We start from the raw sequence: 25,832 nt of genomic DNA on the forward strand, positions 1-25,832 counted from the left end.
CCCTCTACGAATCTGGTACAAGCCTCAGCAAGGCTTCTTCCTACATTCACCGTCTTCCGCCGCTTCCCCACACACTCGCCAGTCGATGGACCCTCGCTCCGCAAAGTCGCGCCGAAGCAACAGCGCCTCATCCGACCGAAAGCCAAGCTCATTCTTTGCGCGCTTCGCGAATCAGGTCCAGTCTTCAGTCGCTGCCACGGCAAACCAGCCCACGCCGGGCATGTCCTCGTTCGCAGTCCGGCGCAACAACAGTACGTCCGCAATGTCGGCCTCTGCCTCGCCGCCGCCATCGTTTAAGGGCACGTTCTCTGCCGCCGTCTGCGAAGATGCGAATCTCAAGTGTCGCAACACGATGGAGGACGCGCACTGCGTGATATACGACTTCCCGCGTGCGACAGACAAGTCTGCCTCCTTCTCAGCCGCCTCCTCCTCTTCCTCAGGATCATTCCTCTCCCGCTCCCGCTCGCGCTCCAGCTCGAATCCGCCGGCTCCGACACCCCTCAGTACAGCAACTGGAAGCAACGTTTCGGGCCATTCGTCGCCCGACGCCGGATATTTTGCGGTCTTTGACGGCCACGCCGGCAAGACGGCAGCTGAATGGTGTGGCCAGAAACTGCACAGTGTGCTCGAAGATCAGCTCAGACGAGACCCGCATTGCTCAGTGCCAGAAATTTTTGACCGCACATTCACCGAAGCAGACTCTCTTCTCAGCAAGCAGCCCCTCCGCAACGCAGGCTGCACCGCCGTCGTCGCCCTCCTGCGCTGGGAAGATCGGTTGCTGCAGGGTACCGTCCAGCCTGACCAGCCTCCGCAAAAGCCATATCACCATTATCATTTCCTGCATCACCACCCTCCTCCTTCTTCTTCTTCTGCATCTGATTCGAGCAACACACAGACAAAAACCGTGCGCGAACGCATGCTCTACACCGCAAATGCTGGCGACGCGCGGATAGTACTCGCTCGCAATGGACGAGCACTGAGACTATCTTATGACCATAAGGGCACCGATCCCGCAGAAGCGCGGCGTATACATAATAGCGGCGGTGTAGTGTTAAATGGCCGTGTGAACGGCATTCTTGCCGTCACTCGCTCGCTGGGTGACATTTACATCAAAAATCTTGTCACCTCGCATCCTTACACAACTGAGACGTACCTGACTGCCGAAGACGAGTTTATGATCCTGGCATGCGATGGCCTCTGGGATGTCTGTTCTGATCAGACCGCGGTCGATGTCGTTCGACATATTGTAGATCCGCAGGAGGCAAGCAAGGCTCTGGTCGACTACGCACTCGAGCATTTTAGTATGGATAATATTACTGTCATGGTCGTGCGCTTCAATGAACGCATGTCGGATATAATTCGTGCGAACCATACACACGCGAGCGGTAGTAGTAACAGTAGTACGGGCGCTAATGGAACTGGTTCGCAGCAGCAGCAGCAAACTATTGTCGAAGAAGACGACGCAGAGACGACGGAGGCCACAGAAAAAGTGGAAGCGTTGACGGTCTCATGAGAAGAGATCATGTACAGTATGGATATTTTCTTTTGACAATTTTTTTTTGTAGTTATTTAAGGAATTTGGGCATTTTGAATTTATTTTTATTTTATTCTATTTGAGCATGTACATGCTGCAATAACAAGCAGCTAATCATCAAGATTAATCATGGTTTTTGACCTCCGTCTTTGTAAACGTAGATCACGACGCAGTGTATCTCTAGCCTGTATCTGTAAATATTGCTCAAAATCGTCAGCTAATGTCGACACTGAAAATGATGCCGAGTGTACTCACTATAGAGATCTCTGCTGAATCAAGACAGGCATGAAATGTACGCGATGCGTCTATGAGGACAGTGCTTGCCTCGGTATTTAGCGTCGGATATACTCTAAATCATGCTAAGATTAGCTCGATGGAGGCTGACATAGGTATACAAGAGAGCAAGACGTACTGCGGATTTGGCGACGAGGTCAGGCTCTTGGAGAGGTTTGCCACCGATATCAAGACTTGCTGTAAACAGCGCCAAAGTCAGCTTCGCAACGTCATGTAACAGTGAAAATCAGGCTAATGCTCACGTTATATGCCTTCTTGAGGTCCTTGTCAGCCATTGTTGGCACGTAGATGAGTGTAAGAAAGTGTGAGCAGTCGAGGAGACCTGGTCACAAAGTGCTTATCTCATTCATTAGTAATATATAAGTAGAAGCCTTAGTAATACGATTATCTGCGTCAGTGCCTATTGTCTCTTTTTTTTTCCCCGCCACACAGCGAGAAAGAAAGCCCCGCTTGTTGCTCACCACACTTGTAAACAACAGCAGCAGCAGCAGCATTAACAACACATTTCATCATGAACGATCCACCAAACCGTGTTCTTTACGTGGGCAACCTCGATGCTCGAGTCGACGAGCAAATGTTGTCGGACTTATTTTCTTCTTCGGGCAAGATCGAGTCCGTCAAGATCATCCCCGCGGCGGTCCACAAACAGGGCCCCGGTCTGACTAGTTACGGCTTCGTCGAGTTTGTGGACCATGACTCGGCTGTGAATGCTATTGAGGCTTTGAATGGGCGACTTGTACTGCAGGCAGAGATAAAGGTCAACTGGGCGTCCAAGAGCAAGACGCACATCTTTGTTGGCGACCTCAGCGGCGACGTCACAGACGAGCTCCTCACGCAGGCATTCTCTGCCTATTCCTCCATGACAGAAGCAAGAGTTATGTGGGACCCCAAGACTGGTCGCAGTCGAGGCTACGGTTTTGTTTCGTTTGCCGATGCCGCCGACGCAGAGAACGCGATGACGACGATGGACGGTGAGTGGCTTGGCTCGCGCAATATCAGGTGCAACAAGGCATCCTCGCAGCGTAACAATATGTCAAATATCACAAACACCAACCCCAACAACAACAGCAACATCCCTAACAATGGCGGTCTACAAATGAACTCGTCATCATACGACGCCATTCTGCAGCAGACACCCGCTTGGCAGACGACAGTCTACGTTGGCAACCTGTCACCGTACACGACTCAAAATGAGATCGTGCCGCTTTTTCAATCGTTTGGATACGTTGTTGACGTGCGGATACAGCCTGAGCGGGGATATGCTTTTGTTCGAATGGACTCACACCAAGTCGCTGCTCTTGCCATTGCTCAGATAAACGGAGTCATGATAAACGGTCGGCCAGTAAAATGCGGATGGGGCAAGGACCGTAACTCGTCGGACAGTAGTGTGATGAACCCAACTGCTCATGGACCGATCGGTCAGCGCGTTCGCCAGCATCATAATCAGTATCAGCAGCAACAACAACAGCAGCAGCAGATTCAGCAGATGCTGGGGTTTGATTCATACTCAAGTCAGAACTACAGAATGCAATATGGTGGAGGAGGATATGGACAGAGGTTTTCCGGAATCGGAGGACGAGACAAAGGATTTGATTATCAGCGACATCTGTAGACTGATTTACTATATTACAAATAGATATGATCAAAAATTACAACGGCAATCCAAAAAAAAACCAAAACGTAAGCTAAATTTAAAACGCCGGAGCCCAAGAATGAATGAACAAACAACAGTGAAGTAATAATCAAAATAAAAGATGTGAAAAATTTAATGATAAAACTAAAAAGCAAGTTCGTCATCGGCCACGTCTTCTGCCTTGGCCGCATCCTCGGTGTCATCTTCATTCGCGTCAGAGTCAGAGTCATCAACGTCCATTCCCGGAGCAGCTGCCTTCACTTTCTGCGCCATTCGTAAGAGCTCAATACCATTGGGCTTGCGGTTTATGGTCAATACCGACAGCTCGACGCTCGTGCTTTCCTCACCGCCGGCCTTGCGTGAGGTTGTGACGAGCTTGTATCGCTCCTCGCTGTTTGCAACTTTGGTCTGCATTTTGCTAACTCTGCTCTCTGCCTTTGCAATTCTATTTTTTTTAGTCTTGGAGATGTGGAGTGGAGAATGCTTCTTTGCCTTGGGCTGCTGTGTCTTGAATGCGACTGGTGTCGCCTCTTCAGCGCCGTCGTGGATCACGGGCTCAGGTGCCGGCTCCGGCATCTCACGCCGCGCGGCCCGCTTGTTGCTTTTGTGTGCTATATAAAAATATCAGAAAATTTCAAGTAAGTTAAATCGTCAGGAAAAGAGATGCCAACCTTGCTTTTTTGCCATATCTGTTGATTTTGTTGAGACTGTTAAGGAGCCGAAAAAATTTCAGATTGCGTTGGCAATAATCCAGTCTAGCCTAATTACGTAATTATTAAACTCTAACTCCTTACTCTTCCCAAAGAGGAGTAGCTTCTTGGAAGTAGACGCGCGGCCTGCCTTGATGTATCTTCTGATATACCTTCTGACATTGCAGCATCATACTCTTTCTCTCTCACTCTTTCGCACACTTATATTCTGTTCACAGCCTATGTCGGACTTTGCTGCGCTGTGGGCAGGAATAGCACCCGAGCAGCAGCCTCGCGGCGTCGTCGGTGGACTCGTCAATACCGGCAACTCCTGCTTCCTCAACGCCGTCGTCCAGGCTCTCGCCTCCTCTTCATGTCTCGAAGCAGTTCTTGCCTCAGCTCGCGATTCGCCTCTCTGTAGCGAGCTATTTGAGCTTCTGTCTCTTGTTAATGCACGGATACCCTCGCAGCACTCGCACTCTACCGCGGCTCTTCTCAAAGCGATGCACTCTCCGCGCTGGACCCAGGATTCCGCCACCGCACATCAGCAGGACTCGCATGAGTTCCTCCTCGCCCTTCTCGATTGCCTCCGCGGAGCTCTGCCAAAGGACACCGTTCTTCCATTTGACGGACAGCTTGAGTCGCACGTGTCCTGTCTAGGCTGCTCAGAGCAGCAGCCCGTCCGCGCCGCCCCATTCTCTTCTCTCGAGCTCGCCTTGCCTAATTTCTCTCCTCGTCCCGTCTCACTGGAAAGCATGCTCGAGGCATTTGTCGCGCCTGAAGAGATTGATTCTGTTTATTGTCAACGTTGCTCACTTGTGGCAGCTCGCGAGCACCTCCAACGTCTTCTTACTCGTCGCCCTGTGTCTGACAGCAGCGACAAGCCGGACATCTGGCCAATATTGCGAGCACGCTTCGACGCCATCTCGCGGGCTCTTTTGCCTGCAGTTGTTCAGGACGCCGATTTTGAAAGACTCAAACCCCCACGATTGGTAGCTGCTAGTAAAAGACGACACTTCACCGTCAGACATGCTCCTGAGAATTTGGTCGTGCACGTCAATCGCTCGCACTTTGATCCGGCTGCGCAAGTGCCTCGTAAAAATAGCACTGCTGTCTCCTTTCCCGAATTTCTTGATTTTAAAAAATATATGACGGTTGAAGATTCTGTTGAAATGCCGTCCGTTTATAGACTGGCAAGTGTTGTCGTGCATTTTGGGTCGCATTCGATGGGCCACTACATCACATATCGCCGCTGTCCTGACACGCAGACCTGGACCCGTATCTCTGACAAAGATGTTCGTGACGCTTCGGTAGAAGAAGTCCTTTCCCAAGGAAGCGTCAGTATGCTACTCTATGAGCAAGATCACTCCGGCATTATCCCGCTTTTTCCTCCGAAAGTTTCTACTTGTACTGCTCCTACTTTCAATGTCGAACCGGAACGAATTCATATCCCTTTGCAGAGTCCTTCTCGCATATCTCTTGCGGAGCTGATTTCGATCCCAGTCACTATATCCTCACCAAATTAGTTGTATATATTTTTTATGATCTTTTTCTTTCTATTGTTATATTCTGTTTTTATGTACATTTTTGGTTTTGGGTCTCCTTTGGGTTTTGGAAAATGGGAATATGTTATATGCTAATAATTAATTCATTTTATTCTACAGTTTGTGTTCTATAATATCAATCAATAACTGCTAATCCGTGTTCAAGAGTGCTACCACGTCTTCATACCATTCTATATCTATGCTTTTGGGTTTAGTAGAAAATCAGACGGCAAGTATAAGGACTTAGGAGGTATCAAAACCGTTCAAAATGTATTTTGTATTCTTCTTCATAAGGATATCTGAATTTTTATAGTTAGATTTTTGATTTTCTTTAGCGAATATAGAATAAAGTCAACTGAAAATAATATCTAAGAATACGCAGGCTTTAAATAATCAATTTACTAATTGCACATAAACTCAAGGGTATGGTACCCAATAAACACTGCTCTACTTCGCTCACGAAAATTTCACAAATTCATATACGCATCAACAATGCAATTCTCACGGACGCTCTTCGCGCCTGTGAAGGACAGCGGACTTGTATACTTGCTACGATTTCGGCAAGGGCCTGTTATTATTAATACGACCAATAAAGTCACTGTATGTTATTGCCCCCTCCCTTTGTCTTGACATGGGCTAACGTCAATCAACTTAGGAAAAACTAATTCGCAATCAACTTCCGCCGAGCCGCGTGCCAAAAGAGGACAGAGTTCACGATTGGTCTATTCTATGTATTGCACGATTGCCAAGCAAATCTTTTGGCTCGACTTTAGTCTACTATCTTCACGAATTGCGGCGAAAACGCGAGCGTCTGTACGCCAGTAACCATGAAATCCGCGACCAATGGATGCGAACTAGATTTCCAAAGCGACATGCATATACTTTTGAAGCTGTATCAGACTTAGCAAATGCACTGGAGTATTTATATAAGCGCCCGGCGGTGGATGCAGAGCCGAAATTGACGACTGAGACTGGGAAAGTAAGCCAACCGTTTGACGTTCGCCGACCGAGTGAAGATGCTGTTATTTACTGGACAAACGAATGGTTCATGGGTAAAGACGAGCTTTGGGACGACTCCATCCAGCACAGAAAAATTGATTTACTTGGGATGGGCGAGAAAGATATGGTGGCTTACCTGACTGAATATGAAGCTGCTGAGGAGGAATACAACCGCGAGGAGCAAGAGCAAGATCACCTGCTTGAAGACGAAGAAACAAAGTCAAGCGCGCAGTAAATTCAAAAACCAACCAACTTTTGTAAACCTGGTATTATATATGTACATAGTCTTTCTTGTTTAATAATACATACATGTCGTTAAATTGCTTCATACGCTCTACTATGCACTTTTGTGCTTCTTGCTAATCAAAGCACCACCAATAATCCTACCAACCGCATTTCCTACATACGCTCCAACAACGATTGTGACAGGCCACCGCTGCCATTCGCGATCCCAATCTAAAGGAATTGGCACGGCACCTAGCCAGGCGCCAATGACGGTCCCTAGTGAAGCAATATAGTTTGCCGTCCATGGTCCTCGCAGAGCAAAGACTAGGCCCCAGGAATTTGCATCAAGAGGGACTGTGCAGAGAAGAGGGAAAAGAACCAATAAAGCTACATGCGCAGCCAGTAAAAATGTCTCAGGAACACCGATTGTGACCGGGGCACCAAACAATACAAAGACGATATGCAAAACCGGAGTCAGGAGTACTGTTAAGATCAAAGCCAGTATGACATTCTGTAATCAAGTTAATAACTATCTATTTCTCAGCTCTCAGCAGCAACATACAGAGACGGCACTCCTTGCCGGCTTTTTAGCTGTCTTCTTCGTCGGTGTGGTACTTTTCGCTGTACTGCTCCAAATACTAATACTTTGAATAGCAATTGTATACGGTAAAGAAATCGCAAGAGTCCGAGTAGGATTATGGGCGAGCAATGAGCTCAGAAACACGGTCGTGGCGGGTACGGCGAGGATCAGGGCGCCTGCTAACCAGGACACCGGCAGTTGAGATACCCGCGGTATTTGTGAGTTCGTTGGCAAAGCGCTATTCGTCGATGAGGTCAGCTTCTTTGGCATGGCTTTGGTTCGAGCCATTTTGACGATATTCTTGCGAATGTTTTGATGATGATTTCAAGAGTTCAAAGTTCTTAAGAATTGGAGTTGTGAAGGTTTTGGGTTTATTGGACTTTGATCAAACTCTCCCAGCCGGTCTTCTCATTGTCGTCAAATCCACATCTCAAACTATGGTATTTTGATATGCTTCTTGTTATATTATTATAAATTCTAACAGCCTGTAGAGCTCTATCTCACCGGCTCAACGGAGCGCTATCAACCAGTTTGTTGCGGCTACTGGCGTGACTGCCCGTACGGCAACTTCATATTTGAGAGCCCACTCGTGGAATATCGATCGCGCGGTATCTGAATACTATGACGGATCTGGTGCTACTGCGTATGTAAGAGTAATATTCGAGAATATGAGGAATATGATGCTTACCCTTTTTTTAGAAAGAAAGACAGTAAAGCTCTGACAGCATTGTTTGATAAATACAAAGGTAAGTAGGCATCATCATCCTCCCCTCTATCAACTTTTCAGTCTGATAGTGATTATAGATGCCGAGGATCCCTCAACGATTGGGTTAGACGGTACTATTTTGTTTATTCAAGATGATCTGGGAATTGATCTTGAAGATCCTTTTGTGTTGGCATTAGCTTGTAAATTAGAAGCTCCGACCGTCGGAACATTTTCAAAAGACGGCTTTATTAAAGGCTGGCAATCGTTAAAGTACGTTCTAATCCGTTCTACTCCTTCTATTACATAAGGCTAAGATTAAACAGCGCCGACTCTATCTCTAAAATGCAAACGGCTTGCGATAAATTACGCGTCAACTTCGCCACTGATCTTGCTTTCTATAAAGAAGTTTACAAATTTACATTCGGCTTTGTTCGCCCAGCCGGTCAACGCAATTTGCCTATAGAAACCGCGATCGCTTACTGGAATTTATTAATTGCAGATAAATTCTCTTCTCCCGAAGAGTTCAAAGCCTGGACTACTTTTGTGGAGGAAGAATACAAGCGTGTAATTTCAAAAGATACATGGAACATGTTGTGGGAGTTTAATGAGAGCATCCTCAAGTCTGAGCAAGGATTGGAGGCCTATGACCCGGAAGGAGCCTGGCCATCCATATTTGACGAATTTGTGACATATATGAAGAAGATCAAGGAGTAACAAATAATATTCTATATACAACAAAGATACTGATCAAAAAAGGATAACAAATAGTATTTATGTACAAAACTTAGAATGACGGATATCGCATCTGAACCGGACTCCCATGTCCGTCATTTGAATCGTTCAACGTATTGGATGTGTCGGACGAGACACCGCCTTTGGCATGCCGGAAAAGCTTCATGCCAACCCAAGAAACTACACACCATATCCATGCCACAATGCAAAGTAGCATCACCGCCGACGGGTAATACTCGTCAACCGGCAGCTTTGTATCTTCATCCACGGTAAAAAAACCGCCAGTGGCTACTTTACGATACAATTCTCCATCGACTACGGGAGACTGTAGAGTGAAGTGTTAGTAAAATACGTCTAGTCAAAAATGCTCTAACAATTGAACATACCCAGACCCACCGCCAAACACCAAATATACTACCAATACCACACACAAAGATAATCCAGGTAGAAAAAAGGACTAAATATCCACACTTGACCGTATACGAAACGTCTTCATCAATATACTCGTCGTCAATATAAGAATCTATGAAATCATATCCCGCCTCAGGCTGCTGATATCCAATGCTAACAAAAGGCGACATGCTGTCGTCGTCATCTTCAACCGAGGAGTTCCCACTGCTTGATGAAATTGTTCTGTAACTGAAATACTCCAAGTCGTCGGGAATAGCTAGACGAGAGCGGTCGATACCGCTGGCGGAGTCGACGGTGTTGGCGAGTGAATTGCTGCTCTCGTCGGAGCTGCTCGCAGAATTTGCCGCTTCATCGTCGGCAGCAGCTGCAGAGTCATATTGATCATGATCTGAAATGATAATGCTCACCGACATCGGTTCCAACTATTTATTCAAAAGAGTGAGACTGGAGTATGATAGCAGCAAGATGAGAGAGACTATATATCGGTACAAACGCCTCATTATCTACTCCACGCTCTTAATATCTTATTCTCACCAAATACACTCTTAAGAGTTCTCAATACAGCAATGAGCTCACAAGTGAGACAGCTTCTGTATAGCCTTAGTATAGGCCTACGTATTGGAGCGGCAATGCATCTTTTGCACACGAACATATTCGAGTTCTCTCCAACTGGTGGTCTCTCAATGCTTCCAACAATACGCGCTCTCGGCGATCACGTCTTTGTCGACAAGCTTAGACACCGACGCGGGAAAAACATAGATGTGGGAGATGTCGTGATATGTTCAAAACCTACTTCTGAAAATACAAGGATCTGCAAACGCGTAGCTGGCATGCCAGGCGATATTGTTTACGCAAATGCAATGCCACGGTACTCGGCAACAACTTTGGATGACATGCCTTACGAGGCCTTTGTATCGCAAGAGAACCCTCGGGCCGGAAAGTACATTAGAGTGCCAGAGGGCCATGTCTGGTTACTTGGAGATAATGCCACGGCTTCGTTAGATTCGAGGGACTACGGCCCTGTACCGATGGCTCTGATAATAGGTGAGGTGCCGTTTGCCTCGTTTTGGGGTCCATGGGATTTCTGGCCGTCAATGCCGAGACAGATCGGGTCAAACGTTAGGTCGAGCAGCAGTAGTATGGAGGAGTACTTGAGAAAAGTAGATAATCTCTTTGCATTTTAGCCGTGGCGTTCGCTTTGTTTTCTTTAATCTTGTTCATACTTTTGCTGTAAATTACAAGTACATATATACAATATCGTTCAACTACATAACTCTCTAATAATGTTGGATCCTCGCCCGACTCCAAACCGTTCCTTGTCCAAGACCAAACTTCTCTCTGACGGCCTCTGTCTGCGAGTCATACTTATTTCTCCACAAATGAGCTCCTACTGCTTTGAGTCCATACGCCGAGCGGAATAGTCTAATATCAAACTCATCTCGATCTAGCAGCTTCGAATTATCGATCTCTTTAGATCCACGCTGTCGGATCGCAAGACGCTCGCCATCGGGCTGCTCAAACAGCCATACTGCATATCGATGAATACCGCTGTTCTTTTCTGGGTGAGGGGGAAGATAAGGAACGACTACTGTAGACGCTTCGGTGTCAACATCTGGCTTATTGCCGTGAATTTCTATATCGGAAAGGATATAATGCAGAGTACTCTTGTACGAGTCATTAGCAAAATCCGGTGTGTCCGGGTCGACAATGACAATGGTGTAACGACTTGTTTTATCTTCAAAAGTGTTGATCTGAAACTCCGGCACTTGAGCAGTGACGGCAGTGCTCAGAATGCGACCCGGGTCAAACCAATATGCTGTCGGTCCCGGAAATCGGACGCGTAAGTCAACAGTCGGCTTGATATACGGCATTGTATCTGGAATAACATGCATATTCTCAAGTCTGTCAACGAGCTGGGCCCGGGGAATCTGTTCCCATTTCTTGCGCGCCAAATATCTGTAGACTGGGAATTGCATATCTGCGCGTCCGCGCTCAAATTGCGCAATTACTTCGGGATTGCTGAGCTCAGCAAGTATCCGCAGCTTTTCGATCTTCACTTCAATAAGGTATGCTTCCGACCGCGCCTTGATATCTGTGATTTCGTTTGTCTCTAAGACGCCAAACTGCGCCTTAATGGCATCAACCTTACTCTGAAGTTTTAAAACCTGAACATATTTTGTGTCTCTGTCCTTTCCTAGAATCTCTAGAGCCTCTCTGAAAGCACCATCAAGTCCAATTGGCGAGAGGTAGGTATTGCGAAACTTTTTAGATTTTAGCGACGCTGGCTTCATCTGCACGCGCCAATCGAGAAAGGGAGGTCTCATTGCAGCCGGCATTGTCAATTGACGCGCAGTGATGAGAGGTTCACCACCAGCGGGGACAGTCGGGTTAGGAAAAGCAGTGAGATCGTCAGCAGAACATCCGATAGCACGAGCGATAGTCGAAAGATCTTTATCGGCGAGAATGGATTTTGGGTCGAGTTCGTCAGCAAAGGAGGGTGATGCAGAATGAGGGATTGACGACGTTGCAGTGGAGGCAGCTCGAAGAGAAGCCCGCGAGGCCTGACTCACGAAGCCAGGAAGACGTGGCATTGTGAACAATACTGAGTATAAGTCCCTATACACTGCCGAGTTGCTGATTTAGATACAAAGATTTATTCGGAAAGTACGAAAAACCGAAAACTTTTCGAGTGCGCGGCTCAGTGCGCGCTCAGTGTGTGAATTTAGTAACTTTTATTCGCAAATCCTATTATTTTGGCCCCACTAAAAAACTGCTCAGTAACGCTCGGCCTTATTTTCACGAAAATATTGAACCCTTCGAATAAAACCAAATAAAACCACGACAAAATATACAGCCATGAGAGCGCTCTCACTGCTCTGGCGGCCGTCAAGACGGTCATACGCTACCATTGTAGGTACGCCTATATACCGCTCGTCTGTACCTGCACCTGCACCTCTTGGCAAGCGTTCACAGCAGCCATCGGGATACCCTCTGCCTGAGCCCGAGAATTCAACAATTGTAATGGCAAGGGAGGCTGAACAGGCAGCATTTGCCAGTCTGGATGCCAAATCCGAGCCCCCTGCAGTGGTTGTTCAACCTCCAATGTCGGTTCTTACACTCCTCCGCAGCTTTCCTTCTCTTGAGCCCACCTCGTTCGCGCCTGCACCAGCAAACGTTCTCGACCTGCCATTTCGCCGCGATATTTTGTGGATGGCTGTCGTTTACGAAAACGATAATTCTACGAACCGGGCTAGTCGATTTGTGCGAAATCGTGCTGAATTGGGTTACTCACGCAAGAAAATGGAAGCACAGAAAGGTCGCGGCAAAGCTCGAGTAGGAAAAGCTGGTGCTCCTCTGTTCAACAATGGTGGAAAGCCCTTCGGTCCTCGGCATCCAGATCCCTCAACAAATATCTTGCGACGAGTGTATAATCTTGCTATGCGAACCGCATTCTCATACTTTTACCATCGGCATTTACTGACCGTATTGGAAAAGACGGCTGAAATCTCAACGTCGCAACCCAAGGCCGCCGAGTCTGTCTGGAAAGCTCACGGCTGGCATCGCAAGAAAGTTCTCGTCATCGTATCAGATACGAGATCAAATTTATCTGAAGCTCTCAAATCCTCCCAGCCGCTCTCTAAAGTGATCAACGTTAAGGATCTTGACGTTCGCACTGTTCTGAAGGCTAAGGAAATAATTATCGAGAAGGATGCTTTCGACTACTTGGCTGAGAAAACTCAAGGCAAAGAGTATCTGGATGACTCCAAGAGGGTCAGCCAGATAAAGCGTAAGCAGCGACGGCTCAGATTACATCATACTTCATACAAGCGTCACAGTCCTCGCAGTCCTATTAAGACGGTTATGTAAATATAAACTGATGTTACTATAATTTCAATGCAACTATTATTAACATTGTTCTGACAAAAAATTCGACGCCCAACCACTAACACGCTCTACGCTATCTATAAGCATCGGCCGATATTTTGGATTTTTATCCATCTCAAACATTGTAATATGAGCCTCAATCTCTCCCTTTGCATTTGGATTCTCTGCTGGAACAAAAAAATCCTTATATGGAACCTCCTTTGGGATGTTGCAAAATGTCCGCTTACCATCACCTTCGCCACTAACCAGTTTTCCAAGGCCTTTGGCAAGCTGTGCGGGATCTTTGGCATTGGCACTACTTGCAGACTCATCCACAGGGATAATAACGGTATAGTAGTCAATCATCTGGACTCTCTGTCTCGACTGATATAGTGTCCATAAGCGACTCCGTAATGCCTCTGGTTTCTGAAAAATCGATCCAACAAAAATTAAATGCTCTTGTGCCCAATTTAGATCCACGTTTTTGCTCTTCAGATACCATGCTGTTCCTGCTGCCGCTGCCGCCGTGGTCGCAATTCCCGCAGCGGCAAGACCAGCAATTTTTCCCCAATTTGGCGATTTCTTTTCATCAGCCTTTGTAACTCCTCCTCTAGTCGGTTGCTCATTACTCTTCTTTGCAAATACGTATGAGGCAACGGTAGCAAACGGTATTGCCGATCCAGCAGCTTGCAGCTCCTTGAACTTCGCTGTCCCTCGCCCAACCACGTCCTGCGCGAACACCGAAGAATGTAGTCCAATAAACGGAGAGTCAAAACATAATAACCCAATAACTTTCGGAAACATGTACTGTGGATCTCGTGCCATGATTTCTATCGCCGTGTCTGCAACGACTAAGCCACCCATACTGTGAGCCACGAGAATGACACCCACCGACGGATTTACAACTGGCGAGAGTGTGCCATTTGAAATTTCGTGATCAATAACCGAAGTCTCCAGATAATTGATAAATAGACGCACACTGTCCTCTAGATTGCCTTTCGTTTCGTACGGCGGGTACACACTTGTGGCAATCCGCACTGGTGTACTAGTCGCTTTATAGAGCTTTTTTAACTGGTATTCCATATGAGCTGGAAACTCAGCAAATGTTGTGGCACCACCTTTGAATCCATGGACATAAACAAGCAGCAGTGTCTTCATTTTGCCTGTCGTCCTCTATATCAGCGTATCAGCAGGTATAAGTATGTTGCAACTCAAACTAAGCGCACAATTCAAAACTCCCAATTTGCAGCAAACCCACAAACCCACTCTAAAATCGCACTCCACTCTCTACCAATCAAGACAAGGAACTTTTTTTTTATTTCTTATTTTTTTTTTTTTACAAAAATTTACTAAACGAATTTTTTACTTCTTAACAGTCGTCTAACTTCTATATATATTCATGTGCTGTCCTCGTCGTTGAATGCTGATGCTTCTGATTTTACACCTGGGTTTAGTTCATCAGAAGCCATCAACAGATCAATATCAAGTCCGCTGACATATCCCAGATTTTGCATAAATTGCTCTAGCCGTAAGTCGTCACTAATAACATATCAGAATATTAAATCTTCTTTTCATAACAATTGACTATACTTGCCTGGATGCTTTCATATCAAAAATCGACAAGTCACCAAAGTCGGCGTTTACTCTACTTGAAGCAGGTGCCAGTGTAGAAGACAATAACTTATCAGGACGTACATGGTATTTCTCACTTTCTTGATTATCTTTGATTGCAATATCTGCGAATGGCGCGCCCATCGCTGTTGGCGTGTTTAATGAGTACTGAGCAATCGTCGAGGCAAAATCAGGCGTAGAGGCATGTTGAAGGGCTTTTTTGGGATCATTCTGGTCACTGAGCACTCTATAGGAAAGCATAGCAGCTGGCCATATTGATATCACAAGTTTGAGAAAGCCCATGGCTTTATTCAATACTGTCCGGTAGTCGCCGTAAGCGCTGTTGACTATACTGTTGCGGTCCTTTAGATTGATGAAAGTGGCCAGCGATGTCGTGCGAAAGACGTAGTATTCGAAAGTAGGAGGCAAAAGATGCATATACAACGTGGGAGTGGTTAGAATAAGTCGAATCAATTGCGATACCCCTAATAATGTTCGAGAATACATGCGACCAGTGGCAGCAGTCAAAGTCGTGCTTTCGGGAGTAGACACCTTTAGGCTTGGGTGATTAAATACTGCGGAATAAACCAGTGACTGAACCAAAAGATAAGTCATGTTAAGATTTATTAAATATGGCGTTGGATTTGAGGTGCCAAGTTTCTCAGTCGTCGATAAGTTTGCCAACTGCTCCTGAAAGAAGCAATGCGATGGTAATTCACTCTCCCACGACCTTAGCTCACTAACCAGGTAGTCTACTTGTTTTGACAAAAGAGTTACCGTTGATCTATCGCCTGACGTACTTAACTCTCGGGCAGGGAGATATAATCGAGAAGTGAGCACGATATTCCAGATGCGAATCAACGCCATATAGTGATTAAAGACCGACAAACACCGAGCCGGATTTGCAAACGTATGGGCATCTGCCATTGTTGGGCTCTGATAAACGTCCCATTCATCGGCTCCGGTCTCTTCAACCGTGGGCAGCTGCCAATCCTCGGCTCGTAGGTTTGGTATCATGCCGACCTTGGAAGCAATGATTGTATCGAGAACAAAACATCCGGCCCATGCACGCAACCTTCGCTTACAAAGCTCATTACGTATCTCAGAGTTTACAAAGGTGTCAGACGCAGATTCGGGTGAATCCAGAAAGGCGCCAGTATCGATTGCGTATCGGCAAGCAGAAGTGATAAAATACCAACTATCACCCCATTGTCCCTTTGCCAAATAAAAGAGAGAAAGAACAGTTTTCAGCTGGGCGCAGGATAAGAAAGCAAAAGGATCATCAGACTGAGTGACTAGAGCTTGTGCTGCATTCAGCGAAGAAAGCGCGTAGCTGGCATATAGCTCGCAGCGTGGAAGGGTTGATAAGCTGTTTTGGTCATAAATCTTCTGTGATCCATCCAAATGAGCTGTTGATAAAGCAAGAACAGCCCACAGAATACCGCGATCGGCAACATCGCGCATGCGAGTCTCTTTGGCTGAACGGAACGAGGTTTGATGAGCGAGACGGATGATGCCAAACCTGTCTAAGATTGGCAACCAGCTATGTGTAGTGACAAAGTACATATTGAGCAGATGAGAGATGTCGGGCGGTAACGGCTTACCAAGCATCTCATCAGCAAGTGTTTCGCCGGCATTAGCGGTTGTTAGTGCATTATCATTGGATTTCCTAGTAAAGGGGAATAGGGCCGGAAATTCTGAGGTTGGAAAGGCCAAGTCTGAGAGAGAGGCACCAGACAAACCTGATGATGGCCCAATGTAATTAATTGATCCATCGCGTGGATTTAAAAATTTGCCTACATGATCGAGGGTAATTGAAACAGCCGGCTTTGCGTGAGACTGGATAGAAGGTGAAGTGACCATTGATGGTGATGAATTAAGAGAAGTTGAAGCGGCAGCGGCGAGTAGGGACAAATGGTGAGTAGAATTTGGAGACAGATCAGAAACGGAGGTCATTCTCCGCTTAGCAGGAGGATGATCAGCAGAAGAAGAATGGCCCTGCTGGATGAACTGGGTGCGCCTTCTTCCGGCATTTGCGCCATACTTTGATTTGATGAGATCGATTATCTGCTCAAACTCATGCGAGACAGGACTCGAGCGCCAGTCTGCAAAAAATTCGCTCAAGTCTGAGAACTCGACTGAGGCCGGCCAGATGCCGTCGAGAATGGAGTCGCCATTGGCGGAGTGCAGGATAGCGAGGATCTCGCGCTCGAGAGTCGGATCGCGAGAAAAGGCAATGCCGAGCACTCTCTCAAATACGGCCGCACGAAGTTCCATTTCGTGGGCATGGCCTGTAGGTAGGCCTCTCTTTTTTGTTGAGTTGGCTTTGTAAGAGCACTGCTGACCGGCCGCGACGCAGGATGCGCAGGCAGGCTGGTCGCCGTTACAGCGTGCCTTACGAGCTCGACACTGGGAGCAGGCGAGACCCACGCGCCGATGCTTGCTTGCTGGAGGCTGGCTAGAATTTTCCTTACCCATCATTGCACGTAGATAATTTAGAGCAGAATAACTGGCGAAGGCGATGACTACGAAGATCAGCCTTCTGCGTAGGGTATGATTACGCTGTCGCGGTCAGGAAGCATCATAGTCTGGGGTCGGATAACTAAACTCCCAGCGTGCGGGGTTGAGCCGCACATCACCAATAAAACCCTAGTTAGCCCGATTTTAGAGATTACGCGGTTCGCGAGCTTATCTACTGCTTTCTTCTCGCCTCCTTCTCTTGATTCCACTAGCACTTAACTCTTTTTTAATGGGAGTCTCAATAGAAACATCGCTCATGCTGATAGGCATGCACGGCGTCGGCAAGTCCACACTGGCACTCATAGCATCCCGCGCCCTCGGCTTTCGTTTCGTCGACACCGACCACCACGTTCAAACTGCACTCGGCATGGCCCCCTTCAAATATATCAAGGAGCACTCACTATCAGCCTACCGCACTATTGAATACGAAGTCATATCTGATCTCCTGCGTAGAAGCTCGGAGCGCAGTGTCATCGCTTGCGGAGCCGCGGCCATCGAATACCCTCCCAATTGCGAGCTTCTGGCCGAATTCTCAAAATCACATCCCGTCATTCACATCGTTGGTGACGAGGACCGCATTGCACAGTATCTTAATGCTCCTGATCCGGCTGTGGTCTACAGTATGTGTCGTTCAAGGTATCCTCTCTTTCGAGATTATGCAAACTTTGAGTTCTTCAACCTCACCGCGCAACGTCGCTCGCGCTCTGATCCCAAGGTGGGTCCGCGTCCATCTCTGATGCTCAAAAACTCCGAGCTAGATTTTTTGCGCTATCTTGAGCTGATTGTGCGCCATGAGCAAGACGAGGCTGCGTCGGTAAAGGTTCCTCATCCCGAACACAGACCGTATACCTACTCTATCTCTCTGCGTTTCCCTCCTCCTCAAGCAGTACATTCGGGATTAGATGACTACATCGACGACTATGTTGAATCAAGCTCAATTGCAGATCGGGTCGTCGGCGCAGACTGTGTCGAAGTCGTAGTCGACGTGCCTCTGCTTCGCAGTCGCTCTCTTGAATTTGCATCTGTTGCCAAGTTTGTCGGTATAATTAGACGGCAGACGCGACTTCCTGTCATATTCTCAATCTCTTCGGACTCGGATCTTTCAGATTCAAACTCTCTTGCTTTTTATTTTACCTTGCTTGAGTATGGACTGCGACTCGCGACAAGCTACGTCAACATCGACCTTACGCAGTTTATTGATCGCACCGTGACCGGCGATCATCAGGTGTCGTATCAGTGCAGCCCTAATACCCAAAAACTAATAACCTATTTATCAGAGAAGTCTCCTATCCCATTTGCGAATAATACGCGAATATTGAGCGAGAATCGTTCGAAATACAATCGTCAAATTATTGGCTCCTGGCATCACAGCCATGCACCAAGCCTGGAGACTGTAAACTGGTGGGACTCTGATGAGCCCCGACTTATTGTCGAAAGTGTGCTTAAGTTTTGTGGTATCATTAGACTCAGCAAAGAAGCTGAATCTTTTTATGATAACCAGGCAGTATTTGCATTTCACCACCGTAATAACAGGGATATACGTGAAGCTGGGGCATGTCTAAGTGCTTATAATATTGGGCCAATGGGCCGCGTTTCTCGAATATTCAATCAATTCTTTACCCCAGTCATTGCTCAGTACTCTACAAATCTTAGTTTATTTGATCACAGTCCTTTGCAGTCTCATGACATCTCGGCTTATGATGCACAGCTCGCGCTTTACAGCTCATGTGCTCTTCCAAAGCTCCAATTTTACTTATTTGGTGGTGCTCAATGTATTACTGCTCTTTCGCCAACGGTCATGAACGCAGGGTTCCGAGCACTTGGTATCCCACACACGCACTCAACATACGAATCAACTGACCCAAATGATATGTTTACTTTGATTGCTCGTCCAGAGTTTGGTGGGATTACGGTTACTAATCCACACAAAATTAGTGCAATGCGTATTGCCGATACAATCTCAGAGCAGGCGAGGGTTATTGGTGCTGTAAACACTCTTATACCCGAGCGTGCTCACGACAATATGCAAATAACGGCAATCCGCGGCGAAAATACTGACTGGATCGGCTTCTATAACTGCATTTTAGCGCACCTGACACCTGTGAATTCTGTATCAAAAAAAACTACAGCACTTGTGATTGGCTCGGGAGGCTCCGCAAGGGCCATGATCTACGCTCTCATACAACTTGGAGTTGAGAATATCATAATCTATGATCGCAAACGAGAGAATACGAGTCAGCTTGCTGAACATTTTAATTCAATATCCCCTCTGCAAATGACGTCTGTATCGGCTACGAATCACGTCCTTAACAGTAACCCAACGCCAAATGGCCGTGAATCGACCACTCGACCGCGAGAGTTTAAGCTTCATGTGCTAGATGCTCTTGATAATATCATTGCTGTTTCCATGATGAAGCTGGAAATGCCTACAATTATTGTGTCAGCTGTATCAGCCTATGTTGAATTTCCCGTATTGTGGTTTGCTCGATCTACTGGAGGCGTGTATTTGGAGGTGCGTGCAAATTCTTTTTATTTACTTTTATTTACTTTTATATACTGCAAGCTAATTGGATGAGTTAAGTTGTTTTATTCCCCCACAGCTGGACCGATGTTGAAAACTGTCCGCTCCTTTCAAGAACTTGGATGGATAGGTATTGACGGACTGAATGTGCTTCCTGAAATGGCTTCTAGTCAATTTGAACTTTGGACCCAGAAACCGGCTCCGCGAAAGATTATGATGCAAAGCTTGCTGAGATATTATGAAGAAAACCGATGAAAGTTTTACACTAGAATCTATTGATAGGTTTTTCAAATTTTATTTTATTATATATATATATATATATTTTTTTTTTGCATCAATACACCATATTCAAAGTATATATCGGAAGCCATATCCCGGAATTGAACTTGGAGCGGTGCCGTTAGCAATCTGCTCTTGTTCTGATTTATCCAACTGAATATTCTGTCGTTTCAGCATAATACGAATGCAAAATGCTGTAACTGCAACCAGTAAGCACACAGCGGCTACAGCGGCTCCTCCAGCGACATATCGAGGCCCGTCAGTATACATATAAGCTCCGTAAATAGTAGCGGTATTGCCAAACATATTGCAGATTGCGACTGTCGCAGATCGCTTTACTGTGGGACGGGGAAATGAGCTGGCGACCCATGCAACAATAATTTCGTATGCTGAATATGCACCAATTGGAAGCAAAAACATAGCAAAAAATCGGGCGCCATTTTGGAGCGTCGCAATCATTATAATATTTCCAATGCAGGCAACGATCAGCAAGCAAACAATATGCCATGCATGATCATGGAAACGGCCCGACGTGTATGTGACTAGTAGCGATGTGAGGAAAGTCGCAAACCATACAGGAGCTGTAAGCAGTAATGATTCTATTTTTCCATACCCAAGCGAGTTCACAATTGCCGGGAAAAAATATTGAAAGGTTTGAGTGAGAAGCGAGATGTGCTGAAGAAAAAGGAAAACGTACATGCGGTAATCTTTAAATGCCATTTTCAGTCCATCTTTAATTGTGACCGCACCAAGATCATCAGCCTCGTGTGAGTCAACTGCAATCCGCCATTGAGCATAAGCATGCTCCTCTTCTGTGAGCCACTTGCATGGGGAACCAGGGAAATTTGGTAGAATGAAAGCTGACACGAGCGATACACCAACCGTAATTGATCCCTCAATAATGAAGAGCCATCGCCAGCCAGCAATACCATGAGAGCCGTTTAAATTCCCTAGAACACCCGCTCCAAGAAGACCACCAAACATCTGCGCAACTGCGTTACCACAGTAAAAGACTGCAATTCTGAATCCCAACTGTGTGCGTCGATACCAAGCGCTCATAAGCATTACTGCGCCGGGAAAAAATGGAGCTTCGACGACGCCAAGGAAGAAACGGCACGCTACAAGGCCAGCAAAATTTTGCAGGCAAGCTTGAAGGCCAGAGATTAGACCCCAGATTGCCATAGCTAGACCAAGAAAGACCGATGGTCTGATTCGAGTGATGAGTAAATTAGAAGGAAGTTGCATAAGAAGATATCCCTATATTGCTATCAGATTTTTGTGACGGAGGAAAAAAGACTGAATCAAACAGACTTACAACAAATAAGATACTTGTAGCTAGATTGTAGTCAGTGCCTTTCATGCCCAGATCTTTTTCAAAAGTGCCTTGACGCGCCTGGGCCAAATTGCTACGGTCAAGAAAATTCAAGAGATACATGAGTCCAAGCATGGGCATTAACTTGAAATCTATCTTGCGGGTCACCTTGCGGTCCATGTGCGCTCTCCATTCATCATCTTTAAGTTCAAAGGAGAGATAATGCTGAAGAAGGTGCTCATTATTGCTAGCTAGAACTGCTGCAGGGGGAATATCATCCTTCGTCCTGAACTCAAGCTCTTGCGTCGACAGCGGCTTCTCTGCTACAGGCTTCTCTGCCATTTCCAGGATTAAGGAATCAAAGGATTAAGGGTAAAAAGAGGCTCATCTGGCTATTTATCTATGCCGACAGTGTTTGAGAGATCAGCCGACTGATATGGAGGAGGCAGAGCCTTGGCATATTTTTTATGGACAGCTGAGAGTGCATTGCTCGATAGAGAGGTGTAGCGGGCATATCTCCGGAATAACTGCGGGGGCATACCGAGAAATACTTATTAATTTGGGGGGTATATTTGAGCGTCTGAGATGGGTCCTGATCGGGGATCATAGAAGGTGGAGAAAGAAACGCGGGGTACATTGTCCTCTGTCCGCGATTAGATTTCTTGTAGTCTTTTTGATTCAGCCGCACCGCCATAATATTATCCCACACAGTTTCTCGGTTGCTTTTACCACTTCGCTTTCATTTAACAGAAATACGCATTTCGACTAAGTGGCGAAAGAATCTACTACAAAGCACAATTAATCAGTAATTTATGTGGTTTTATTTCATTACCGGCTCCGGAAAACCTTACAAATCTGGCTTGTTGAAACAGGGCCATGACTCTCAAAAAAAAAAAAAAAACAGTAAATATTTAAGACCGGAGAGGCAGTCCTTGGATTTTATAAAGCTATTTTTACCATTTGGTCGTGCGATATGTCGGAAATATCACGTGTTCTCCAAGCTAAAGCAGTCATTCTTTTGAGCTGTTGGGCGAAGGAGACATCCGAGAAATAGAAACCTCATAAGACCCTTGATGACTTGAAGATTTTGATCCTGCGCCTGCGGTGACAGGACTCTATCTAGCTAAGCAGACTTTAAGGACGCTGCGCGCGATTTATATAATTATTCTTATGTGCGATCTTCTGTTTTGAGACAGAATGAATTTTATGAGGACACATGATCTCTGCTGGTGTGCACATGAGCCTATGATATCGTGTTGACATACCAAATTTACCGATTTATTATATAGGCAACAAACACAGATAGATAGACGCCCGTCGAGAGAAGCAGGCGTCGAGATAGGCTTGCGAACACTATATTGATACCATATGTTATATATATAGGCTTACTTTGTATACACTAAGTTAGCAAGTTAATTTGCTAAGTTCTCTTCGCAGGCACAATCAAACTCCTTTGTCTGCCTGGCGCAAGACTTCTAATAAGAATCTCGGTTAGATGAAAAGCCGACATTCGAACAGAGGTTTAGGTAAGATTGGCGGCCAACCCTAATCGCAGCACTCATCGCTCAGCTCTTATTTTAGGCGAAAAAAAACCAGCATGCTAGGCGATATTAAGACTAGCTAAAATAGACTAACTCTACGGCATCGCGCTTGCCCTGATGCGGATGTCTTCGTCCCGTCTTTCAATCCGGCATCCAAGCTCTTCAAATCATAGACTGCCAAAGCCACAGACTGCCAAAGCTCAGACTACCAAACGAGCTACAAAATTAAGGTGATTGCTTAAAGTAAAATCTGAATTTTAATCTGGCATCAATGAAATTTGGCGCAAGATAGCTGAAAAATGCATATGCGTGTAAACTTTGTAGGCGTTCGCTTACGCTGCGCGAATGCGCCAATAGAAACTTTCCATGTGCACACTACGGGCCTGGCATGGATGCTGCGCACGGTGGGAATGTTGGGTTTTTTGCTAGCCTCACGATTAGCTCCACAACAGCATCTTTGTCCAGGAATCACCACAACCGGCCGAGAGCATGATGATCTCCCGAAAATGGGGTTTCCGAAGACTTGGTCGGCGGGAAATCATTATTTTACTGGTGCTGTTTGTCACGATATGTACCATAGTAACTCTTATACGAATTGATACCGATCTTGATTTCAGCTCCGTATCAGACGACCATAACTTTGTGTCGCACCTTTTCTCGCTAGGAAACTCTGAGAATATCACAATTACAGAATTTGAGTGGGTTGAAAGTCAGGAAGACTCCATTCAAGATAGCAAAGAGATTACCGAATTAAAGTCAGATCCAGAGCTACTTCGAAAGCTCCAGTCACAGATTGCCGAGGTTCAGCAGACGGCGACGGCTACCCTTTTTGCTGAAATTCCCGAGTCACCGGTAAAGGAAGCAGCTAAGGCTACGCTAATGTTATCTTCGGTGGTGTCGTCTTCTCTCCTAGCTACTCAAGTGCCTTTTGCAGGAAATACGATCTATGGTGGCGCAGATTCTCGCTCGGAAAGCAAGCCATTTGCGCCAACACTTAATTCAGCTAAACCGACTGCCACTTCAACTAAATCAGAGGATGAATCTCAAACTACCTTTGAGACTTCTACTCGTCGCCCTTTGTCAATCCCTCCCAAATCATCTACATTGACTAAGCCGCCTCGCAAGGCTCCGAAATATGGCAAACTAGTCAATACTCGAGATGGTCTCCGTGCTGTCCATCTATTGATGCCTTCCACTATTGTTAACGATCTACTGTGTAAAAGCATGTTCTCTGCAGCCATCAATAACTACCCGCACCCAATTATTCTCAACTATAAGCATCCAGTCAGAGTTGCAAAGGAGGCTCATTTTTTGAAGCTGGGAGCAATCAAAAAGTATCTGGAATCAGATGATGTTGAACCTGAAGATATAGTTCTTGTGTTTGATGCCTTTGATATTTGGTTTCAAATTGATTTTGAAAGGCTAATAGCGAGATATTACAAGTTGCAAGATGAAGAAAAGGTTCGCAAAGGTGCAACCTATTCTGAGACTGTTATCTTTGGTGCGGATAAAGGATGCTGGCCAAATCTGCTGACTTCTGCGGCCTGTACAAAAGTGCCTAATTCAACACTGCCAGATAATATTTACGGACCAAAAACAGACACGGATACGTTTCGCAACCGCCCGCGTTGGCTCAATTCAGGCACGATCATAGGACCGGCTAGCGTGATGCGTAAAATATTCAACAGAGCAGTACTAGCCAAAGGAAACAAATTCTTTTCTGATCAACTAGTTCTGGCAGATATTTGGGCAGAATTTGACCTTCCAATCATCGTGGATTATCAATCTGTACTATTCCAAACGCTTACGCATTCTCATTATGACGTCGCCTTCCTTTACCAAGATCAGATTGAAGAGGGTGAGGTCATAACAGGTCCCATATTGGACCCAATTACGGGCGGAATATCTACCAACGGCGGTCAGAAAAATGACAATCCATTAGATTATTTTGACATTCTTCAAAATACTCCGTTAACGCTATCGGTCTTCCGGAACCTAACTCGCGCGTGGAGGCAAACAGATAGACATACTGCCTGGAATCGCATATCCGGAAATGTCCCAGCAGTCATACATCTGAATGGAGATAAGTCCTGCCTGAAAACGTGGTGGCATAAGATGTGGTGGGTCCATGACAGAGGTTCAGATCATCAATGGCTGCGGCTCAAATATGTTAGAGATCATGGGGGTGCATTCCTGGATATGCCTGATGAAACCATGGTGTGGAGCAATTTTAACTCTTTATGCTCGACTACCAACATGTTTGAAGTTGTTAAATCAAAATTTGATGGACATACTGTTCGCAAAGGTGAACGAGCGTCAATTGAATCTGAACCAATGTTGGTTGGAATGAACCCACAATCTTCTCCTGCAGATATATGGGATGATCTTGTGAGATTTAACCAGAAAATGAAGAAGGCAAAGGCAGAAAGCAATAATGCAAAGCAGGCAGCAGCAGCAGCTGTCCGATAGGGTGGCTTAAAGAATATTTAAGTAAAAATTTTTGTCATACTGCATTATCTTGGAAGGCGGAGTATTTATTTTGTTGCATTTCACTTATTCGTAATATGATTGTGCTTGCCGATGCATAGAGCCCTTATATTATTGTCTTGTAATAGGACTGTAATTTTTGTGAGACAATTCTCATCGTTGTTCTGTTTCTTCCGATATCAAAGCTTTATTTTTTACGTTGCGATGTTTGAACGTCCGATACGTAATTTAGCAACAGGGAGAACCGTCTTCGGCAGGGTTTAGTAGGGTTTAGTAGGGTTTAGTAGGGTTTAGTAGGGTTTAGTAGGGTTTAGTAGGGTTTAGTAGGGTTTAGTAGGGTTTAGTAGGGT

The 25,832-nt window shown here is 45.9% G+C and overlaps 15 protein-coding genes across 15 annotated transcripts; 9 read left to right on the top strand and 6 right to left on the bottom strand.

The window, feature by feature from the left end:
- The first annotated feature begins 28 nt into the window (after positions 1–28).
- V2V93DRAFT_375245 (phosphatase 2C-like domain-containing protein) lies at positions 29–1,666 on the top strand. Its single transcript, XM_066911438.1, has one exon. The coding sequence runs from the start codon at positions 86–88 to the stop codon at positions 1,511–1,513; it is 1,428 nt and encodes a 475-aa protein (XP_066763708.1). The 5' UTR covers positions 29–85; the 3' UTR covers positions 1,514–1,666.
- A 622-nt stretch (positions 1,667–2,288) lies between these two features.
- On the top strand, positions 2,289–3,489 carry V2V93DRAFT_375248 (uncharacterized protein). Its single transcript, XM_066911439.1, has one exon. The coding sequence runs from the start codon at positions 2,340–2,342 to the stop codon at positions 3,438–3,440; it is 1,101 nt and encodes a 366-aa protein (XP_066763709.1). The 5' UTR covers positions 2,289–2,339; the 3' UTR covers positions 3,441–3,489.
- Positions 3,490–4,323: 834 nt separating this feature from the next.
- On the top strand, positions 4,324–6,060 carry V2V93DRAFT_375251 (uncharacterized protein). The gene has a single exon (XM_066911440.1). The coding sequence runs from the start codon at positions 4,393–4,395 to the stop codon at positions 5,674–5,676; it is 1,284 nt and encodes a 427-aa protein (XP_066763710.1). The 5' UTR covers positions 4,324–4,392; the 3' UTR covers positions 5,677–6,060.
- Positions 6,061–6,181: 121 nt separating this feature from the next.
- Positions 6,182–7,016, top strand: V2V93DRAFT_375252 (uncharacterized protein). Its single transcript, XM_066911441.1, has 2 exons — positions 6,182–6,294; positions 6,350–7,016. Exons 1-2 carry the CDS (start codon positions 6,187–6,189, stop codon positions 6,926–6,928), a joined length of 687 nt encoding a protein of 228 aa, XP_066763711.1. The 5' UTR covers positions 6,182–6,186; the 3' UTR covers positions 6,929–7,016.
- On the bottom strand, positions 6,930–7,875 carry V2V93DRAFT_375253 (GPI anchor assembly protein). Its single transcript, XM_066911442.1, has 2 exons — positions 7,481–7,875; positions 6,930–7,429 (listed from the first exon to the last, which is right to left on the bottom strand). Exons 1-2 carry the CDS (start codon positions 7,784–7,786, stop codon positions 7,031–7,033), a joined length of 705 nt encoding a protein of 234 aa, XP_066763712.1. The 5' UTR covers positions 7,787–7,875; the 3' UTR covers positions 6,930–7,030.
- On the top strand, positions 7,812–9,031 carry V2V93DRAFT_375255 (Cullin binding-domain-containing protein). Its single transcript, XM_066911443.1, has 5 exons — positions 7,812–7,938; positions 7,990–8,141; positions 8,198–8,244; positions 8,303–8,474; positions 8,528–9,031. The coding sequence occupies exons 1-5, from the start codon at positions 7,936–7,938 to the stop codon at positions 8,916–8,918; spliced, it is 765 nt and encodes a 254-aa protein (XP_066763713.1). The 5' UTR covers positions 7,812–7,935; the 3' UTR covers positions 8,919–9,031.
- Positions 8,908–9,904, bottom strand: V2V93DRAFT_375260 (uncharacterized protein). The gene is made up of 2 exons (XM_066911444.1): positions 9,323–9,904; positions 8,908–9,261 (listed from the first exon to the last, which is right to left on the bottom strand). The coding sequence occupies exons 1-2, from the start codon at positions 9,758–9,760 to the stop codon at positions 8,989–8,991; spliced, it is 711 nt and encodes a 236-aa protein (XP_066763714.1). The 5' UTR covers positions 9,761–9,904; the 3' UTR covers positions 8,908–8,988.
- V2V93DRAFT_375261 (peptidase S24/S26A/S26B/S26C) lies at positions 9,817–10,614 on the top strand. The gene has a single exon (XM_066911445.1). The coding sequence runs from the start codon at positions 9,914–9,916 to the stop codon at positions 10,529–10,531; it is 618 nt and encodes a 205-aa protein (XP_066763715.1). The 5' UTR covers positions 9,817–9,913; the 3' UTR covers positions 10,532–10,614.
- V2V93DRAFT_375262 (phosphatidylethanolamine-binding protein) lies at positions 10,540–11,990 on the bottom strand. Its single transcript, XM_066911446.1, has one exon. It carries the CDS (start codon positions 11,936–11,938, stop codon positions 10,625–10,627), a length of 1,314 nt encoding a protein of 437 aa, XP_066763716.1. The 5' UTR covers positions 11,939–11,990; the 3' UTR covers positions 10,540–10,624.
- Positions 11,991–12,166: 176 nt separating this feature from the next.
- On the top strand, positions 12,167–13,277 carry V2V93DRAFT_375263 (mitochondrial 54S ribosomal protein uL4m). The gene has a single exon (XM_066911447.1). The coding sequence runs from the start codon at positions 12,204–12,206 to the stop codon at positions 13,212–13,214; it is 1,011 nt and encodes a 336-aa protein (XP_066763717.1). The 5' UTR covers positions 12,167–12,203; the 3' UTR covers positions 13,215–13,277.
- Positions 13,211–14,415, bottom strand: V2V93DRAFT_375264 (uncharacterized protein). The gene has a single exon (XM_066911448.1). The coding sequence runs from the start codon at positions 14,367–14,369 to the stop codon at positions 13,254–13,256; it is 1,116 nt and encodes a 371-aa protein (XP_066763718.1). The 5' UTR covers positions 14,370–14,415; the 3' UTR covers positions 13,211–13,253.
- Positions 14,416–14,433: 18 nt separating this feature from the next.
- On the bottom strand, positions 14,434–17,540 carry V2V93DRAFT_375266 (uncharacterized protein). Its single transcript, XM_066911449.1, has 2 exons — positions 14,806–17,540; positions 14,434–14,750 (listed from the first exon to the last, which is right to left on the bottom strand). The coding sequence occupies exons 1-2, from the start codon at positions 17,301–17,303 to the stop codon at positions 14,609–14,611; spliced, it is 2,640 nt and encodes an 879-aa protein (XP_066763719.1). The 5' UTR covers positions 17,304–17,540; the 3' UTR covers positions 14,434–14,608.
- Positions 17,506–20,241, top strand: V2V93DRAFT_375270 (uncharacterized protein). The gene is made up of 2 exons (XM_066911450.1): positions 17,506–19,854; positions 19,924–20,241. Exons 1-2 carry the CDS (start codon positions 17,572–17,574, stop codon positions 20,116–20,118), a joined length of 2,478 nt encoding a protein of 825 aa, XP_066763720.1. The 5' UTR covers positions 17,506–17,571; the 3' UTR covers positions 20,119–20,241.
- V2V93DRAFT_394960 (major facilitator superfamily domain-containing protein) lies at positions 20,010–21,796 on the bottom strand (the record flags this gene model as incomplete). Its single annotated transcript, XM_066912511.1, has 2 exons — positions 20,010–21,399; positions 21,458–21,796. The coding sequence occupies 2 exons, from the start codon at positions 21,794–21,796 to the stop codon at positions 20,212–20,214; spliced, it is 1,527 nt and encodes a 508-aa protein (XP_066763721.1). The 3' UTR covers positions 20,010–20,211.
- Positions 21,797–23,173: 1,377 nt separating this feature from the next.
- V2V93DRAFT_375273 (uncharacterized protein) lies at positions 23,174–25,761 on the top strand. The gene has a single exon (XM_066911451.1). The coding sequence runs from the start codon at positions 23,485–23,487 to the stop codon at positions 25,462–25,464; it is 1,980 nt and encodes a 659-aa protein (XP_066763722.1). The 5' UTR covers positions 23,174–23,484; the 3' UTR covers positions 25,465–25,761.
- The last annotated feature ends 71 nt before the right edge of the window (positions 25,762–25,832 follow it).

This window comes from Kockiozyma suomiensis (assembly GCF_038497685.1).
Source record: "Kockiozyma suomiensis strain NRRL Y-17356 unplaced genomic scaffold V2V93scaffold_15, whole genome shotgun sequence".
Taxonomy (NCBI): Eukaryota; Fungi; Ascomycota; class Lipomycetes; order Lipomycetales; family Lipomycetaceae; genus Kockiozyma; species Kockiozyma suomiensis.

Coding starts and splice junctions, on each gene's coding strand:
- V2V93DRAFT_375262 (XM_066911446.1), bottom strand. CDS start 11,938: ATGCCACGTCTTCCTGGCTTCGTGAGTCAGGCCTCGCGGGCTTCTCTT.
- V2V93DRAFT_375253 (XM_066911442.1), bottom strand. CDS start 7,786: ATGGCTCGAACCAAAGCCATGCCAAAGAAGCTGACCTCATCGACGAAT. Junction 7,430..7,480: donor CGGCAAGGAGTGCCGTCTCT/GTATGTTGCTGC, acceptor ACTTGATTACAG/AATGTCATACTGGCTTTGAT.
- V2V93DRAFT_375270 (XM_066911450.1), top strand. CDS start 17,572: ATGGGAGTCTCAATAGAAACATCGCTCATGCTGATAGGCATGCACGGC. Junction 19,855..19,923: donor CTGGAGGCGTGTATTTGGAG/GTGCGTGCAAAT, acceptor GGATGAGTTAAG/TTGTTTTATTCCCCCACAGC.
- V2V93DRAFT_375255 (XM_066911443.1), top strand. Junction 8,142..8,197: donor GACGGATCTGGTGCTACTGC/GTATGTAAGAGT, acceptor CCCTTTTTTTAG/AAAGAAAGACAGTAAAGCTC. Junction 8,475..8,527: donor AAAGGCTGGCAATCGTTAAA/GTACGTTCTAAT, acceptor AAGATTAAACAG/CGCCGACTCTATCTCTAAAA.
- V2V93DRAFT_375263 (XM_066911447.1), top strand. CDS start 12,204: ATGAGAGCGCTCTCACTGCTCTGGCGGCCGTCAAGACGGTCATACGCT.
- V2V93DRAFT_375264 (XM_066911448.1), bottom strand. CDS start 14,369: ATGAAGACACTGCTGCTTGTTTATGTCCATGGATTCAAAGGTGGTGCC.
- V2V93DRAFT_375261 (XM_066911445.1), top strand. CDS start 9,914: ATGAGCTCACAAGTGAGACAGCTTCTGTATAGCCTTAGTATAGGCCTA.
- V2V93DRAFT_375252 (XM_066911441.1), top strand. CDS start 6,187: ATGCAATTCTCACGGACGCTCTTCGCGCCTGTGAAGGACAGCGGACTT. Junction 6,295..6,349: donor ATACGACCAATAAAGTCACT/GTATGTTATTGC, acceptor CAATCAACTTAG/GAAAAACTAATTCGCAATCA.
- V2V93DRAFT_375248 (XM_066911439.1), top strand. CDS start 2,340: ATGAACGATCCACCAAACCGTGTTCTTTACGTGGGCAACCTCGATGCT.
- V2V93DRAFT_375273 (XM_066911451.1), top strand. CDS start 23,485: ATGATGATCTCCCGAAAATGGGGTTTCCGAAGACTTGGTCGGCGGGAA.
- V2V93DRAFT_375245 (XM_066911438.1), top strand. CDS start 86: ATGGACCCTCGCTCCGCAAAGTCGCGCCGAAGCAACAGCGCCTCATCC.
- V2V93DRAFT_375266 (XM_066911449.1), bottom strand. CDS start 17,303: ATGATGGGTAAGGAAAATTCTAGCCAGCCTCCAGCAAGCAAGCATCGG. Junction 14,751..14,805: donor TTTGATATGAAAGCATCCAG/GCAAGTATAGTC, acceptor ATATGTTATTAG/TGACGACTTACGGCTAGAGC.
- V2V93DRAFT_375251 (XM_066911440.1), top strand. CDS start 4,393: ATGTCGGACTTTGCTGCGCTGTGGGCAGGAATAGCACCCGAGCAGCAG.
- V2V93DRAFT_375260 (XM_066911444.1), bottom strand. CDS start 9,760: ATGTCGGTGAGCATTATCATTTCAGATCATGATCAATATGACTCTGCA. Junction 9,262..9,322: donor GTGTTTGGCGGTGGGTCTGG/GTATGTTCAATT, acceptor TTCACTCTACAG/TCTCCCGTAGTCGATGGAGA.